The sequence below is a fragment of the Hippichthys cyanospilos genome, chromosome 14 (assembly GCF_059441005.1).
Source record: "Hippichthys cyanospilos isolate Australia breed blue-spotted pipefish chromosome 14, RoL_Hcya_1.0, whole genome shotgun sequence".
Taxonomy (NCBI): Eukaryota; Metazoa; Chordata; class Actinopteri; order Syngnathiformes; family Syngnathidae; genus Hippichthys; species Hippichthys cyanospilos.
Window position 1 is genome coordinate 3,312,890 of NC_142382.1, and position 19,253 is coordinate 3,332,142.

The following is a 19,253-nucleotide window of genomic DNA, read 5'->3' on the forward strand; positions in this document are numbered from 1 at the left end:
AAATTTGAAAGATTTAACTGTTTGAGTTGACAAAACATTGCAAACAGTAACAGGTAACACAAGTGGTGACGATTATAACGACGGATTCAAATGAATTAATTTTTTAAATGTTTTCGTCAGGCGACGAAACGTTGGTCCGTCATCAACGGACAAATCGTCAGTACCGACGAACCGCCCACCTTTAGACTGATTTGTCTAAAAAAATGTTGAGTAAACCCGGCAAATGTGTGAGTATAGTGCGCGCGCTTGCGTGTGTTTTGGATCCGCCCACCACATCCGTCCCAATTGGTCTCAATCCAAAACTCGTCCTGTCACTCCAGCTTCTCCTCCTCCCTTGTTATGCATCAGGTTGGCGGACACACTCGCTGCCCACCTTTCTCCAGTGACGGAGACCCCCTCATTTCGGGATCCATTTTAAACGAATAACAGCAAGGGGGAAAAGCAACCTGCATGCCGCATTCTAGCGTCAAAATGGACCGCATCGGAGTAATGGGCGCCGCTATCGCTACATCATAAAGGCGGAACCCCTTCCAAGCCCCGAGGTCCCCAATCACTGCGGGCCGCCTGTCTTGTCTTTTTTTAGCCGAGGAAAGGGAGGCGTCGCCGGCGGGGGGGCAACAGTCGAGTAGCGGCAGTGCGGTTCGTTCGTTCGGCGTTTTCTTCGGGCGTTAGCCTGCTAGCATCGACTCCAGAATCGTCGGCTGTTGGATGGACGTGATTCCGCCGCCGCCGACTTGGTCTTCCCGGAGACAGATTTGACATTTTCAAAAAGAAACGGACGGGTTGCGCATCTCGCGGAGGAGCCTCCCGCCCTCCTCCTCGTCCTCTCCCGTCTCCCTACCGGAGAAGAGCGGGGAGCATTTGGCAGCGAGGCCCCTAGCTCCGCTTCCCCTCCCCCCCTCCTCCTCCTCCTTCCCTGGCCCGGTCCGGTCCCGACAAGACCACCACCAACCAAGCGACCCTCCCCCTCGCCCCAAGTCCACGCGAGGACCGCTGCTGTTTTTTTTTTTTTTTAATTTCTTCCTCTTGTCTGGAGAGTGGCGGTGTTGGGAAGAAGACGGCCGAACGCTGAGTGTTTTTCGGGTCCGAGCCGGGCTGTCCAAACACAGCGGTGGGGATGACTCTGGAGTCCATGATGGCTTGCTGCCTGAGCGAGGAGGCGAAGGAGTCGAAGCGAATCAATGCCGAAATTGACAAGCAACTTCGCCGAGACAAGCGAGATTCCAGGCGGGAGCTGAAATTACTTCTTCTCGGTGAGTACCGCGTGCTATATCACTGTCATGTGTCGTCTTTTTAGGAAATATTTTTTATTAGGAGTAAACTTAACCTCCTTGAGGCCTTCTTCTTCCCAATGCTAGCAAACGAGCTAGCTAGGAGCCATGGGAGTGTAGTGTTATTTCTTCTTAATAAATGCATGTTTGATCTAGCAAGCCGCAAAAATTAAAATTCAAATACGCCCAAAATTAAATCGTGAGCAGGAAGACGATGTGGTTACATGGCGGTGTTTTTTCGTGGGAGTGTATGTTTTGACTGGGAAGCTCCTTTTTCATGGCGAAGTTACTCAATAAAAGCATCTGGTACCAACAGGCCTCCACATGTTAGTTGATTTAATGGACTATATCCATTTAGATTTTCCTCAGTTAGCAGGTTCTTCCTTCGTTTTTTAGAACACTAGAAAAATGGGCACAAAGTCTGCCTCGCATTTTGGAGATAAAGAGTTCAAATGTTGTCCATGGTTTCCTGGTGTGGAGTTTGTGTGTTCTGTCCTTATTACTTCCAAAACATGGCTGGTAAGTTACAGCAAATTTCGGACTTCAAGCCGCTACTTTTTTCTCACACTTTGAACCCTACAACTTAAGCTAGGTTCACGCCGCAGCCTGAAGTGACACAATTTCCATTTTCATCATTATCCGGCCTGCATCTGATCTTCTGGTGGTAGTGGGAATGACACATCGGAAGCGCGACCGATGGGTATGTGGTATCAAATCCGATATGGAACCGATCCGATTTTCAGTCCGGGTAACTAGTTCACATTCATCCGACTCGTACGAAACAAACATGCGAAAAACGTCAAAATTCTGCACTCGAAAAAGGTAGAAGATACTTGGAATTAAAAAAAAAGTAAATTGTCATGCAACATTTCCCTCACACTTGAGGGAGACGTTGTTGTCACGGCACGAAATGCCATGGGCAAGTACCATACCTTTCCCCGTTTTTTCCAGGACTTCACGAAAAAAATCGTATTTCCCAAAAAAATTGGAAATGAGCGTTAACCACTGCAGTGTGAACATGGTACAGTGCAGTGTTTTTTTTTTTTTTTTTAATTTCTAGCCACCAGGGGGCAATTTTCACCAGACTAATCCAGATGTACCTCTACATACAGACTAGTAGTAAAAAAGTACTGGACAGAAGTTTTTTTTTTTTTTTTTTTTTTTTTACGATGGAAGTGCCAGTGTTGGTATGAAAGGAAATGTACAAAATACAAAATCTGACTTACCGGCTACTTTACTCATACCTCCGAATGTTCATATGTAGAGGAGTTAGTTTTCGTGCCCTATGAAATATTTGCAGCCACCCGACATGGGCGTGAAACGTGAATGGATTTTGTATAGAGGATGAAGAGAAAGATGATAGCGGCCAATAATTTCTGGTAAGTTTTCAAACAGGTGTATTACTGTTGTGTTGGCACCATAGTTTAATTATTGGTTCTAAATTGATAGCTCTTTGATTGACTGGCAAGTTGACCTCTAATCAAAAGTCCTTTTGAATTGGCACCAGCGCTATTGTAACTGAATGGATTGTTTTCTGGGCTACTCAACTTCACGATTCCTCTTTAGCATGTAGAACACATACTTTGTGAATTTAAAGTCAGGAGATGGACTTAGAAACACGTTTTGCATTTAAAAAATCCATTGGAACCAGAAATAACATTTAAATTCTCCTTGAATCCACAAATGCGTTGAAAGGTAGTAAAAAAAATGTATGAACGAATATTACGTTCTATGCGCCCCCCACTAGTCTAAATTTTATATTTAACATAGACATTAGCATTAATATTGTACTTTGTGGAATATGAGTTAATCAACTCAATCCACCTGTTTTGAGTCTCCTCATGGCGACCATATTATCATAATTTGTCACCCTGAAATAACACCACAGTTGCTTAAAGACCAGGTAATAACCAATCAGCTTGTTTTCTGAGTTTGATCATAGATGTTCGCAAGCTTAGCAGTGATCGGGGTTTTGTTCCAGTGGAAACTATCTTCTTACCTATGGGTGAATTTGGATATACTGTACATCCAGAGTGCGCTTTGCTCCATGTCCCTTCGAATCTTTTTTTTTTTTTTTTTTTAAAGAGCCTTTCGGAGTGCTAAAGTCTCACAAAGGTACATCTAATAAAAGAAAAAAAAATCCCTGAGCCATTTGGGTTAAGGCTTTTCCACGGACGCCTGGATAAGGACATGCAAAGGCAGGATTAGCGCAGGAGGTCGTAATAGGCTTGGTTAAACACATCCACTGCTTAGACTTTGAGATGTCATGGACTCCAAGTAGCCCCACCCCCGCCTCCTGCTATTATTCCCAGGCCCCTGGCAGAATTATACCTACCCTCTCCCCGTAATTCACTACAAGGAGCAGGAAGAATCACAAATGTCATTTCTAACAGTGGTTTTTAATCTTTTTTTCAAGAATTAACACAAGTATTTATTTATTTTATTTTTTTTTACCCTCTAACTCCCTAACCAGCATAATGCATTTTTGCGTGTGCGTGTCTGTGCCATTCATGCCTGATTTCTAGCTTTATTTTATACAGTAAATCCAGAAATAAGTCGTTGAAGATCATCTGTTTTTTTTTTTTTTTCCTGGCTTGTCTGCTTGAAAAATGTGCCACTAATGAAAATGTGAATCTCTATGAAATTTTGCAATAAAAAGGCGTGCAAAGGAGTCATTATAATACAAGAGTTTGCTTAAGGTTCCAATTAATTTGCTCTCAGATTGAAAACTACTGGCCTTGCCACACATCATTTATCAAAAAATTTATTTGCTTGATTGAAATGTTCAGTCAAGAATGGGTCCTGATTTTAAGTCAATTTTAATGTAAACGTAGGTATTTGAGGCTTGTGTTCATAGCTTGTGCAGAACTTAACTACATGGCACTATAAGAGTTATTAACTATTCTGAAATTGTCTTGGAAATCGGTTTGCAGCCTGCCACTTTTACAAAACTACATCCACCGAATTTCCAAATGCTGAATTAATCAAATTAATACCGAATTAATCAAATTAGTTCATTATTGTTCACCCCCCCCCAAAAAAACCACTTAATTTAATCCAGTTGCTCAATTTGAGTTTTCTGCATGACATCTGAATCCTTACATTTCTTGAAAGCTAGTTTGATGTCATTTCAAACAACAAAAGAATTTCTTGAATAGTTCCCTAAAGTTTCAAAGTGATCTACCTTTGGTCATCAAATTTTAAATTTTTTGGTCATCAAAATCATGGTGACGATAAGTGGTCTATCCCAAATTTGTGCAATTCAACCGTCAGACTCAAACCCTACAGAGCATGTGTTGAAATTCAAACTGTTGGAAGTAACTTGGTACGTTGACCTGTTTTTAAATACATAAAAGAAAAAAAAAACACATTGCCGAGTTTTGGACACTTGTTCTTCGAGGTCTTGCAGGTGTATTATGCCTAACATGAATGAATATCACACCAAGAGAGGCAAACGTGCGGGGTTATCGCACCAAGCCACTTTTTTTTTTTGTAATAAATGAAAAGCACGCTGCCAGGGTTGCTGCTCCAATGTGCCCACAATCTGGCTGCCGTCGGTCACCATATCAGGTCATACAGGCAGCTTCCTGCTTGCACACACCACTGGTTTGCCTGTACTTGGTCAAAACAACCGCCCCAAAAAAGTTTGAAGCTCAAAGCTTTGGCCTGGCTACACAAACAGCTCCAAGACGCTCGAGTCTTGAGTTTTTCTTTTGTAACGTCTCATGTTAGTCGACCGCGTCTTGATGATCGGTATTGATGAGGTCGTCTTTGGTACTTGTTTGACTTAAAGCCAGCGGAGAGAGGATCAGGGGTTAGTACTGAACTTTCAAAATGTTTTGCGATGACCTTCCCATCTGGTGCCAAGCGGTCTTTTTCTTGATCATATATGGCAATAAGGATCTTCCAGCTCTGCTCCTCCGTGTGCGTGCGCACGCATATGTGTGAGCTAAGGTGTAGGTAACACTTTTAGAGAGCATTAGTAGGGTCTGAGACAACACAGCCAAATTTGAAGAAAATGGCTAAGCATGTAAAACGAGGCAACAAAAGGGTACCAATCAAGCAGTTGTCTCTGCTCTCAAATGCCTTGGCATTGTGTGCTGAAAGCGCTCAAACTACCCCGCACTTAAATGTTGCTCGAAAAGCACTACGTCAAGCTTTAAAATGGACGCTACGTCGTCTAGCATCAGTGATTTAAGTGGGCCGGTACGCGCAGCGGTAACAGCACTTTTCAATTTTAGCCTCTAGTGTACCGGGACTTTTTACGACGTACTGGGACTTCACTTGAGCCCACGTACAGTAGTTTGCTCTCTTAGTCACTTTCTATTGCGCTTTGTAAGACTGTACAACGCCACCAGTGATTCAGTAACTGAAAAATTTAAAAAAAAAGTATATTTAGTTGGATTTTTCCTCCTTTTTTTGTTTTTAATTCAACAATAATATACGTTTATATGGCGCATCAAGCAGCGGTTTAACCAAGTAACCTAAAACTTTCAAACATTCCCCCACTTGCTTATTTATATATATATATATATATATATATATATATATATATATATATATATATATATATATATATATATATATTTACTAACTTTAAAATGACATTTTCGATCTGGACATCTTTAATAATCAGATTAAAAAAAAAGTTAATTACACTGCCATTGTCGTATACAGCACAAGTCTCAGGCGTTGAGGGCGCAAACCCCTAAAATGGCGCCTCTGGAGTATATAGTTCATAGATTTAATTAAGAAACTGCTATCAAAAAAGGATTTCGCATTTTAAATCTAAGTTTGAATTCCCCTGTATTGTCAGAGAACAATTTTCATGAGGATAAAGAAGCGTCGTACATTTGTAACCGCCGGCACGTGCAAATTCACAAATGGGGGCATGGCTACCTCTCTGGAGATTTGGGGTGATTGAGGCTAGATGGCGAGTGTCCCAAATACTGTTGATGTCCCATGGCAGGACGTGGGGGGACATATCTTTGCCAGTTTTTTCAGGGCGGTATGTGCATGCTCCCCCCCCCATTGGTGTCACTTGTTCTTTTTGTTGCCACTTCACAGTTTGACTTCAAAAATGTCAGGACTGCGGCGTTGGGACGGCAGCCCGACATTTACACAAATACAATAAAGTTCTTCCTTTTCCTCACGTCGCAGTTCGCGTTCTTTTTGGCACAAATACCGGAAGGTGCCCACCATCCGTGTTTCGCCCAGTTTACTATAGTGTGTGTGTATACTAAAAGACCACGTTTAATAAACCAGTCAAATGGCTTAAAAACTTGGCTTATGTGGCTGGCCGATCAATTTTTTTCAGGTTTCTTTTAAGTTGCTGTTTGTAGGATGCACCTATACTTTTGTCTTTCATTATTTGGGGGAAAAAATATTGTGTCATATATTTGGGGAGTTATAGTAATCAATTTACTGTATTTCGAGACCTAGAATTGTCCAAATGCTCAGATTTTCAATGTCTCAACAGGAAATATTCTCTGATTTCTTGAGTAGACCTTAATGAAAGCAGATTGATTATGTTGAAAAAAATAAACCGTTTGCAGACATTTGCTTTTACTTTGGAAAACAATGATCTTTTTTTTTTTGCAGCTTTTCTGCAATGTTACAGAACCACTAAGCAACCAAATCATTAAAAAAAAGTATTTCAGCATGGTCAGATTAAAAAAAAAAATCTAGTTTTTTTTTAAAAGGGATAGAAATCAAATCTTACAAAAAAAAACAAATTCATAAATTATTCCATTTTTATTTATTAATGAATCGATTGAGAAAAGAGATGTTTAGTTAAGAAATATTTTAGGAAAATTAGGCTCCACTTTCCAATGTCCTCATTTTATGATGCTATTTGTTGTTGCAAAGTTGTCACATACACACGCACAAAAAAAAAAAGAAAAAAATCACAATTGTTGACAGACGGTGCTGACGCAACCGAGAATCCTATATATTGGGACACGTCTGTGTTTAGGTTGGAGTCTCTGGTGAGGGCATGTGAAGGGGTTATGTGGCCAGCCATTGAAGAGGAACGCAAGACAGAGACCAATAGTGTGTCAGCCTGTGATAGAGGGACAGAGTAAGCAGTGCGGCGAGATCTTGTGATTTGACGGGGGGGGGTGTCACGAGAAGTAAATCAGACTTGAAGCTGGCGGCGTGAAACAGCCTTCATTCACTACCAGGGCACGAGCGTTCACTACTGTTTTGTCGTAACATGTCAGAAAGTAGGCCAAAATATTGATAGGTGTTTTCTCAGATAAAAGCAGTTTGTAAAGGTTTTATTTGGAATAAACAGTGATAATCATATCGGTTTCATACTAAATTAATCTTAGACTATAAACTTTGACAATTTATTAATCAATGATCAATAAAAAAATATTGAACAATTATTATGGATTATCAATTAATCACTGCAACTAGAGTAAACCCTGTCTGCAAATGTTTCTTTGGAATTTGACGAACTGCAATGGAACCTTGATTTTTTTTATTTATTTATTTTTTACTTTTTTCATAATTCACACGATTTAAAAAGTCTCAATTCAAAAATAATCCCAAGAAAGCCAAGGCAATATTTCCCATAGTTAATATTCCTCACTCCAAATTAGCAAATCATTTTCACGAGTAAGGTATTGACTTCTTTAATGCCAGCTATTTTCAAGCCCACGTTTCTCCTAATACTTGAAAAAAAAAATGTAACGACCGTTAAATTGTTAAAGGGTCCATATCATATTATTTTAAACTTTCCACAGTGGAATATATGCAGATAAATAACATTTAGCACACTGGCGAATTTCTCAATAAATTTTAATTTTATGTCACTGATATTTCTAAATCCGAAGTGAAACGTCTCGTTTACTGAAGCCGCACCTCTCCTTATTTGGGTGCCTATTAAATTGGTCATAGTAAATCGGAAAAACAGTATTCAGAACAACAGTTCCGCCCTCGGGTGAATTATTTACTTCTGCCGTTGATTGACGCTGTGTGCTGAGAGCGCAAAATGAGCAAGAAATGCTTCAAAATGCACCACTGAAGGGAACTAACACATAGGGGGTGTTTAGGGTGAGAAATCAACATTGCAACATGAAAAAGTCAAAGTCCCACAATCTATCCCCTTTAAGACGAATAATTGCGTCTTTGGGATTGAATGAGGCTGCGGTTCCCCCCCAAAGCAGTCTCCTTTAACGTGTAAGCCAGAGACCACAGAGTAAGCTTGAGGTTCTTCACCGTTATATTTACTGTCCGCAATAAAAAGGAGTGGATAGGAGAGCAAAAAAAAAAAAAAAAAAACTATGGGAAAGGCAACAAAAAAAGAACTAGGGAGACTGTAAGAGAGGTTGCCATGGTGATGGAAATATGGCTGCTCTTCAAAACCTTGAATGTAGGTGGTGCTGAGATGAGTGTGTTTTGCAGATATTCTGCATGTGCTGGATCCCTTTTTTGGATAGATTTGCTGAGGCTGCGACACCAGCATGGCCCAGTGATGGGGTCTCCCCCCATAAATGTTTTAAAAAGGTGCTAAAGCAAATCTGTACTTGGGAATCAATTCCAAGGCTTTGACTATAACACAGAGATCTTTGTAATCCAATTCATCGCTTAATTGATACATGAATTAGTCAATTTTTAAAACAATCTTTAGTTGCAGCTAGGACTAAGCAATGTGGCTCAAAAATAAAATCTTGATTTTTTTTTTTTTTTGGGGGGGGGGGGGGGGCTGGACGATTCTGATTTTATCAAATTTTATTCAATTTTAATCGATGTAACAAAGCCAACAAACTTTTCTGTAAATAGGTTTTGATGTATTAAAGAATTTGCAGTAATTTGACCACTTTTGGGTCATTTTATTCCATCAATCTCTGAATATTTTAGCCAAGGGATAGTACACTGTTGGTACTGTATTACCTAAGTGGTTGTGAACTTTGAACTATTGTCACCATCTGGGTGAAATTGAATAAAAGGATTGAATAAAATACCACGCAAAGGGTTAAAGTAGTTAATAACTATCGTAAACTATTGTGCAAAACCTCCATTTCCCGATTTTGCTCATTTTTAAATGGTCGACTTAAAAAAAAAAAAAGACAAATGAATCCAATTAATTCCCGTAAATTTATTGCCAAGCCCTAGTTGCAGCCAGATCTTGCAGATTTCTGAAGAAATTAAGGGTTTGTAAAATATAAAATAATCTATATTTTTCTTCCTTCACTCCTTCCATGCATTTTAAGGGTTTTCAAACAGTCTGAGCATATGGCCTGTGTGTGGTACACTCCAACTGGCGTTTCGTCTCATTTTGGTCTCGGATCACATTGTGTGTCCGTCCATATCCATTCCAGGCACGGGGGAAAGCGGCAAGAGCACCTTCATCAAGCAGATGAGGATCATCCACGGCGCCGGTTACTCCGACGAAGACAAAAGAGGCTTCATCCGGCTGGTTTACCAGAACATCTTCACCTCCATGCAGGCCATGATCCGGGCCACGGAGAACCTAAAAATCCCGTACAAATACGAGCAGAATCGGGTAAGAAGTGTGAGCCGATCTCGTCCCCTGTGGTTCTCAATCCCCCCCCCCCCCCCCCCCCCCCCCCCCCCCCCCCCCAGAGAGCTTCTAATTGAGGACTAATTATGACTTTATACTTGGTGAATGGAGTTTACGGTGTCACTTTTTGAGACCGATGCAGATACATTTAAACGAGCGGCAATGATATGCCCGATTTTTCACTATTTGCTATCCAACCTTGTACCTATTTCCCACTAATAGCAAGTCAATTGTAAATAATAATAAAAAAAAAAAGTTTTGGTTCCCAGAATGCACTTAGTGGTGAAATGCATTTATTTATTTGAGTTATCAGGTCATAAATCCATGTCGTATACATATGTTGCCAGTAGTTGATTGTGTGTTATATTTAACATATTTATGTTTGATGTTGCACTATGTTTGTATATTATTATTTATTATTATTATTTTCCTTCATTTCATTGACAAAATGTGGCCTTAGGCTATGTGGAAACTATTGACTTCCTTGCATTGCTCATCGTATATACTAATATATATATATATACACACACACACATTTTCGGTTTACATCGCCAAAGAGAAGTAGCATTGAAACGGTCAAGAAGAAAATTTCATGCTGTCAAAAATAAAACCCGAAACGGATCACAAGCAATCGCTTTCCTTGTGTTCTAGTCGAACGCCATGCTGGTGAAAGAAGTGGACATTGAAAAAATCAACGGCTTTGACCAGCCTTACATCGCGGCCATCAAATGCTTGTGGTCGGACCCGGGGATCCAGGAGGCCTACGATCGCCGCAGAGAGTACCAGCTCTCCGATTCCACTAAATAGTACGTACCGCGGATTTGGCTGCTCGTGTTGGGGTTTGCATTTGTGTGAACGGTTTAGGTATTTTGTTGCTTCTTACTTGAGCTCAGGGATTTGCTGCGTTTGTGATGTTTGTGACCGTATTTCCACAAATACTGGGGGGGGGGGGGGGGGGGGGGGGGGGGGGGGGGCGCTTCTGTTATTTGTAGGGGTTGTTGAGTACAAATACCAAGTGTTGGTCTTGGACTGATACCTGTCCTTATTTCAAATCAAGGGGTCTGCCTTTTTAAATTGGTAGTCAAAATTAGCCCGACTTTAAAACAATGTCTTTTTTAGGGGGGGCGAGGTGTATCAAGGTTACTAGTAATATCAGCACTTGATATCAATTGATCAAGAGTTGTTTTACTGGTATCGGTCTGAAAAAAGCGGTATCGATCATCCCTAATTATTTTTACAAACATTTTCTTATTTTAACAGCAAAATGGTTGAAAACCATGGTAGAAAAATCCTAAACATTGACGCACGCAACACTGCAATCGACATAAATGCTAATTAATTGCGAATAACCTGTAATCGTCTTTAATGCTGCTCCTAGAAACAGTTAGAAACAGAGTATCCACATAACGTCAAGTCATTTGTCATACAGTTGTAAGACTTACCCGCATATATCCTGTGCGCAGTCATTTTGGATGAAAAAAACCAACGTGCATTCCCACCCAGTCCTAATTTATTATACCTTGGAACTACATTTGAGTTTTTCAGCGAAAAAAAAGTGATTATTGTATTTGAGGGAATACGGTTGCTGGGTTATTTTTCGTAGTTATATTTGAGGATTTAGCTCATTAAGATACAATTCTTGTCTAGGTGGCACACTTGCTAGTGCCCCTGGCTGTAGATGTGATGTATTGCAGATTTCAAATCCACTTGCATGCAGTATGTACAAAGCAGTGTTTCCCAACCGATATTGAGCAAAGGCATCATATTTTATATCAGGGATGTCCAAACTATAGCTCGGGGGCCATTAGTGGCCCGCTTTCAGTTTTAAGCGCCCCAGGGCATATATGAAACATTACAGTTGCGAATAATAAATCTCTTTCATACGCTGTAGGGAGTGTTTTAATAAGAAAATTACAAATGAATTTTTGAAAACTAAACTTCAGCATTTCTTTTCATAACACTGCGGTGAGTTGTGGTAATTTAGTTTTTATAAGCAAAACTGCCTTAATCCGCTTTGTTTCAAGGTCCGAATTGTGATCACATGAATAATTCCCAAGTAACCACTTTGAAAAATTATCACTTAATGACAGAATGCTTCGATTTCGGTTCTTCATTTGGAAACGGGATTTGGATGCTTTTCAGGGCACAGGCCTGACTTAAAGTTAAAACAAGAAAAATTATACAAACAATGTACAACAGATTGATTTTTGTGGTGCTTTAATGGCCCTCGGAAGAAAAGGTTTGGACACCCCTGTTTTACTTGATCAAATCTTGCTTTAGTAAGAAAAAGTTAGCAAAAAAGTGGACTTACCATAACTGAGATGATCTATCTCAATTTACTCACAAATCTACTATCTCCGTGTGAAATCGCTGTCGGAAATGAAAATGTTAAGATACAGTACATTTATTGTAAATGAGTAATTTTCAGAAGAGTTAGGTGAAATTGGATTTGAAATTGGATGGTTTGCGACGCGGTACACCTTTTCAACACGCAGTGGTTGGGAATCACTGGTACGTAGAAGAAGAAGATTGTGTCATGCCATACGTGTTTGCCATATGTACAGTATATCTCCAGTTACCTTAGCGATTTAGATCGCGTGACTGCCGACGGCTACGTCCCCACCCAGCAGGACGTGCTCAGGGTCCGTGTTCCTACCACGGGCATTATTGAGTACCCCTTTGATCTGGAGAATGTCATCTTCAGGTACCCCTAACGTGATACCGGGACCGCCACTCTGGCACAAATCCACCGATGGACGCGAGCTAAACATTCAGTCGTGGCCGCAATTGGGAAAAACGTAAAAATAGACAGAAGGCCGAAAGTTGTTTAGCCTGAGCGGACATCGGTGATTTGTGTTTAGTCGTGTTGAGGTTCTGGCCACAAGGACCTGAACCAAAGGCCGCACTCTCGCTTGGGACGGACAACCGCCTCGCACGTGATGAAGAGGGCTTGCAACTGTGTCATTGTCAAAGATCCTGCGGTCATCCTTGACATGACAGTTGTCCAAACTGTTTTCATCAGCTTCCAAGTGCGGACTTTCCTCTTATTTTTGTCATTGAGCCCACCATAACTGTAAGGAACAAAATTCATGTCAAGCCAAATAATAAAAGATGAAGATTGTCAAAGTGGGGTACACACTTTGAATTGTGAGGCGTATAGGACAAAGTTAAAGGGGGAAAATTAGATTTTTTTATGAAAACACAACTGTGACTTTGACAAAATTATTTTTTTAGTAGCATCTGAAACATCTCAACAGTACTTCCCTTGTATAAAACGTGACAAAAACAGCATAATGGTAAAAGGGGCGCTGGACATGAGTGCCATCTATCCCTTCATGAAAAAAAAATGTTGATAAGAAAATGTTAAGATACATTTATTGTAGATGAATAATTTTCTTGTCACTGCCACACAAAGTATTACATGACGAAAATTCTCATCTATGGCACTGAAAGAGTTCATTTGAAATGATCCCACAAACTCTTGTTTTGATATTTGCCCTAAACTATGCGAATGTTATCTTAACTTCTGTTAACGTAGATGGTTTTTAAAGTCAGCTGACCTGACTTGGTCAACTTTTTCCCTAGCCCACATCACAGGATAATCACTCCGGATGTAATTTTTAAAAAATCACTCATTGGGCACCATACACTACAATCTGATCATGCGGGATCATTATTAAATAAATGAATAGCATGAAAATAATTCACTTCAATGAATTTTTGTTAGACATCTGCCTTGGTTGACTTTGATCACATTTAGTGTATGTGTGTATGTGAACCCCACTTTACTGCAAGACTGAAAATTGAGGCTATCACAGTTGATGTTTCTTGGAAACAGTGTTGGTGGAGCAATGACAATATTCCCTTTTTTTCATCTAAGTGTTGGCCTTTTTTCTGAGAAGCTTCCTTGACGGGATCTCGCCACACTTCCACACTTGGCAGCAGGTTGCGCTAATTGCCAGTCACGCTTTATGTAATTGTTTCCCGTCTTTCTTTTGTCTGTCTGTCTGTGTCTGTTTGTCTTCTCTGCCCGGCTTGCCTTGTAGCTATCTTTCCGATCTGGATCGCATTGCAGATCCCAGCTATCTTCCCACTCAGCAGGATGTGCTCAGGGTGCGCATTCCCACCACGGGCATCATAGAGTACCCCTTCGACTTGCAGAGCATCATTTTCAGGTAGAAAGATGCTGATACTGACACCGTGAACCGGTTCCCCACCCAAAAACCTTCCTCAATATAACCGACTATCCCCCCCCCCCACCCCCGAAATCCCTCTACCCTTTGCCGCCGACCGCAGAACAATAATCGAAAGCGAACACAAAGTCCTACATTCCGGTGCCCGATCGTCGTAAATGGGTCACCTCCTCATCGCCTCTTTTCCTTTATGGCTGGCATAAGAAACCAGGTCGTCCTCTCCACATTGGAGAGATGCGCTATTTTTGGGCACCGGGTCCTGCAGGGCCTATAATGGCCCCAGATCTCAACGGACCGCAGTGGACTGGGCCAACACCAGAGGGCGGCCTTGCCTTTCAACCCGAGCGCAGACCTGGTCTACAGGCTCGCACCTGTGCAGATGTTTGCATAATTAGACGCTCAATCGGTGTCATTTGTATCAGGGCTTGACAAGGGCACCGAATAGGTGCGAAGGATTCAAGTGAATGACTTCTCAAATGGAGTCTTAATGAAAGTGGGACCTGAAACTCCCAGAAGATTGACAGGTGACCTCATCAAGGAGAACAGCGCTGGAAAGCTGAAACCTCCAGAGGATACGCTCGTCTATTAATCTGTGTTTCAAATCACCGAGCTGCTCTTGAATGGCTCCGCCGGAGACAAGATATTGAAAGTACACTCGACTGTTCAAATGACTTCAAATAAAGCGTGCTTTCCCCGGAAGAAATTGACAATTATAAGTGATTAGCGACTAACTAACTCCTCCGGAAATTTGTGCTACGCCAGCGCGAACAAAGAAGTGCAAATTGTCTGTCATTAAAGGTCGTTGAGCAAATATTTCATAGGGTCTGTTCAAAGATTTTAATTTTGCGTTCCAAATGTTTACGAAGCTAGCAAAGAAAGCAAGAAAGCTCCTGCGAGGAGAAAAGGACTTCATCATCCGAGGTGCCCCACATCTATCGTCGTTTCTGCCCTTGACCCTATTTTTCTTATGTCTTCAAATGTCTCTGTGTGGCATCCAATAGAAAAACTCACCTTCTGCCCAGTCGACCTTGCTCACACCTTCTGGAAACACGCGGTGTTGACATAACACTTTGCAAGAAGCGGGTAACCGACGAATGCTTTACGGAAAAACATTGACTCGAGCCAAATGGGCGCCATCCATTTTCAACTTCTACAGTTACCTTCTTCAAAGTGAGATAGATGCTTCGCTGGTGGCATGCATGACTCGCTCACTTGGATCTATCACTCACATGGCACATAAATCACCAGAGATCTCTGCTGCTTCTGTTTTCTAAAGGGGTTGAATCCATCGCGTATCAAAAGAGTTTTTCAACACACGCTCGAGGTGATGGATTCAAAACCTGTAGAAGAAAACGTCATTTTAAAGCTGCTCCGGGATACTTCGCTCAATGACCCGTGAAAATAAAGGGTGTGACGGTACGTCAAATCACGGCACGGTTGGTTCCTTGGTTTTAAGGCGTGGTTCATGATTGGCACGGTACAAGAAATGCAACAAAAAAAATAGAGACTTTTTTTTTTCAAGTACCCTGTACCTCCAACCCATATTTAATCCTTTGTCGCGAAAATAACCAAAGATGAATACATGTACCGTCACACCCCTATTGAACGTACAGTACATGAAATACGTAGCTGAAATACTCATTAGCGCCCCCTCACGGCCACCCCTGTAGGATGGTGGACGTGGGAGGTCAGCGGTCGGAGAGGAGGAAGTGGATCCACTGCTTTGAGAACGTCACTTCCATCATGTTCCTGGTGGCCTTGAGCGAGTATGACCAAGTCCTGGTGGAGTCTGACAACGAGGTCACGCCCTTAAAAACTCGGATATTCCGATTTTGACTGCACGGCGGTTGATAATGAAAATGATCCAAAAATTATTATTTTTTTTTTGCCTATCAGAACCGCATGGAGGAGAGTAAAGCTCTGTTCAGGACTATCATTACCTACCCCTGGTTTCAAAACTCCTCCGTCATCCTCTTCCTCAACAAGAAGGACCTGTTAGAGGAGAAGATCTCCTACTCACACTTGGTGGACTACTTTCCCGAGTTTGACGGTATGCTTGAATTTGTCAAGAATGCCTTACGTAATAAATAAAATAACACTTTCTCTAAATATAAAAATAATAGCTAGTGAAAATGTATCTATACTTAGTCATACATATTTATATATCGTATTTATACACGTATATCTGTTTAGGAATATTAGTATAAAATATCATACAAGACTACTTAAAAGGATAGAATTTTTTTAATGTTTTTTGTTATATTTGGCTTTATTTTCAGTTATATCTTTTTTATATGTACTTGCAATATATATTTTTATATATAGTATATATAAAAAGTATGGAAATTAAATTATTCATTCATCTTTCAATCTCTAAAACTAGGATAACCAGAGGGAAAATAATCGCATAATTATATATCATGTATTTATGTATACAGTGTGTACAAATCTGTGTAGCAATATTTGTATATGATATAATACAAGACTACTTAAAAGAGTAGGAAAAAAAGTTGTTTTTTGACAATTATAAGCGATTGTTTTCAGAATACTTTTTTACGTTTGGCTTTATTTTCAATTTGATCTTTTTTCATTTTCATTTTTACGTGTGGGGGGGGGGTAATGGCGATTCTTATTTTTGCTCCAAATGGTTGGTCCAGGTCCGCAGAGAGATGCACAGGCGGCCCGGGAGTTCATCCTCAAGATGTTTGTGGACTTAAACCCCGACAGCGACAAGATCATCTACTCCCACTTCACATGCGCCACGGACACTGAGAACATCCGCTTTGTGTTTGCCGCCGTCAAGGACACCATCCTACAGCTCAACCTCAAAGAGTACAACTTGGTGTGAGTGACCCCCCCCCTCCTCCCTCTTTTTTTTCTTTTTTCCTCCCTCTCTCTTTTTGCACAACCTCCTTTTTCGAGCGCGCTCGACTTTTAACGCAACACAACACAAAACACTCCCTTTTTTTTTTTGTTTTTGTTTTTTTGGTCGGGCACATTCAAAGAGTCCCCCCACTTAAAGAAAAAGGCCGCCCCTCTCTTGCATATCTTCCTGAGAGAAAGCGCTGCCTCGACGGGCCTGGCACACCCGATTTCTGAGACTGTGACCGCCGGGGACGAAGGCCACCGCGGCATTTACTCGCCACCTTCACATTGTTGAATGTACCCCACCAGTGTGTGAGAAGTGCAATTGTGCAAAGCAAAAAAAAAAAAGGATAAAAAAAACAAATCTTCTTAAGAGTGTAAATATATATTCTATTGTATGTCAGGGGTGTCAAACTCGCTCTCATAATTCAGGAGGGCTTTACAGCCTCATTTGATGTCAAGGGGGCCAGACGAGAAAAATCATAGCATGATTCGGAGCAAGCGCAGATTTCTTAGGAAAAAAATTCCGTCTCTTCCCGGTAATTTTTATAGAAAGGCACAAAAGTTGAAGTCACAGGCGTTTTGAAGTGACAACAAATAGTACAGCACTTTAAAATGAAATCTACTTGGGGGATTATTTTCATGTCATTTTCTACATGCGTAATAATTCTCCCTGCGATGTATTTTTTTTTCACTTTCAAATTCATCCTGCTGGATTGAACCTCATCGGCGAATCAGTTTTGGGGTGCCATGTTTGACACCCCTGGTATATGGAAGAGACATTCAAGATAAACAGAGCATGAGAGGGGCAACAAATGGGTCCAAATCTGGTTGATTGCTGCTGACCTTTGACATTTTCTTTTTTTTTTCCAACATAATTTATCACTACTACAGTTTAGCAAATTGCAGCTTCAAATAGGTGACCACAAATTCAACTGGTTCACTGCCATTGATGGCTATAGAGGTGAAAAATCCCTTTTTTGGCAGTGAAGGAGTTATTTTGAGAGAGATTTTTTTTTTTTTTTAAACCTTTCTTCATCCTGGATTCACGGGGACAATAGCACCACCCCCTGTCCACGCTGTCCAATCAGAAGCTTCCTAACGCTGTCGCTCACTCATTATAATATCAAAACGTGCTTCTGTTTACTTTTTTTTTTTTTTTTAAACTGTGTAGTCACTTTGAAAATGAAACAAAAAAAAAACGGTTCGCTCTTGAACGCTGAAGAGGAGCATTTAACAAACCTTCCTTCTGCAAATAAGTGTGTTGTGTATATTTGTTTGTAAATACATATACACAACAGCCGTGTACAAAAATGCTCTGTGGTACACCGTCTTTGGCATAAAAATGACAGAAAAAAACAAAACAAAACAACAAAAAGGTTAGCGTCAGATTTTTTTTTTCTTTTATGGATAGTATTGATACTGTGATAATGGTTTTTGTTGAATATAAAAGCAGACGTCACAGAGGCGAGTGGTCATTTAGCACTATCTATATAATATGGTGACGACTTTTAAGATTTTTTTCTTTTTATTTATATAATTTATGGACCAGGTTTGAAGGTGTTGATAATTTCGACTGATTTTTTTTTTTCTGTGTTTTAAATAAGGCTTTCTCATTGTTTTTCCTGACGACAGAGCCCTACTTGTGTCTGAACTGCTGTAAAAAAAAAAAAAAAAACACAAACAAAAAAAGAAGGAATGTCTGGTATCACAAGGACTTCTTTTAGCGTCGCCGCTTTTTTTTCAAAAACGATTTCCATATTTGTCATTTACGATCGTTAAGGAGCTCTCACTTTTTTGTTGAAAAAAAAAAACGCTAAATGTGTGTTTTCTCTAGGTTATATATACATATAGAGGCAGCGTTATAATGCTTACTTACCTAGAAAATTTACATTCTAAATCGTTTTTTGGGTCTTTTGGCTCTATTGTTCGGTTTTTATTATTATTTGCCTTTTCCAGGCTTGCTTGACTGGTTCCAGTGAAGCACTGTTGACCTTTTTCAGTCGTCTTCAGGTGACTTAATAATCTCTCATTGTCATGAAGGGCTACCATAGTGAGGGGGGGGCACAAGAAAACACGGAGGTGCTGAGTAGAATTTGAAGCAGAATGTTAATGCAAACCCAAAAAGTGTTTGTCATCCTTTTCTCCCCACTCCCTTTGAGTAAAAAAAACTTATTCTCATCTGCAGTGTTAGCCACTAATATATATATATATATATATATATATATATATATATATATATATATATATATATATATATATATATATATATATATATATATATATATGAAACAAGATCCCACCCAGACACTACAGCCGCCAAGTATTTCCATGTTGCCAAGAGTTTTAAACATTCAAAATGTGTTAGTTCAAAAGTATTAAAAAAACAATAAG

General features: G+C 40.3%; 1 protein-coding gene across 3 annotated transcripts; it reads left to right on the forward strand.

Moving 5' to 3' along the window:
- The first annotated feature begins 322 nt into the window (after nt 1-322).
- Nucleotides 323-19,084, forward strand: LOC148412547 (guanine nucleotide-binding protein G(q) subunit alpha-like). Of its 3 annotated transcripts, XM_088433915.1 has the most exons (8): nt 323-1,253; nt 9,599-9,783; nt 10,453-10,607; nt 12,377-12,505; nt 13,848-13,976; nt 15,665-15,794; nt 15,891-16,044; nt 16,652-19,084. In XM_088433915.1, exons 1-8 carry the CDS (start codon nt 1,118-1,120, stop codon nt 16,840-16,842), a joined length of 1,209 nt encoding a protein of 402 aa, XP_088290041.1. In that variant the 5' UTR covers nt 323-1,117; the 3' UTR covers nt 16,843-19,084. The 3 variants fall into 3 exon arrangements, with proteins under 3 accessions (XP_088290041.1, XP_088290040.1, XP_088290039.1); XM_088433914.1 differs by lacking the exon at nt 13,848-13,976; XM_088433913.1 differs by lacking the exon at nt 12,377-12,505.
- The last annotated feature ends 169 nt before the right edge of the window (nt 19,085-19,253 follow it).

Excerpts from the sequence above, each read along its gene's own strand:
- LOC148412547 (XM_088433915.1), top strand. The coding sequence starts at position 1,118 with ATGACTCTGGAGTCCATGATGGCTTGCTGCCTGAGCGAGGAGGCGAAG. Across the intron at positions 12,506-13,847 it reads CTGGAGAATGTCATCTTCAG|CTATCTTTCCGATCTGGATC; the intron begins GTACCCCTAACG and ends CTTGCCTTGTAG. Across the intron at positions 16,045-16,651 it reads CTACTTTCCCGAGTTTGACG|GTCCGCAGAGAGATGCACAG; the intron begins GTATGCTTGAAT and ends TGGTTGGTCCAG.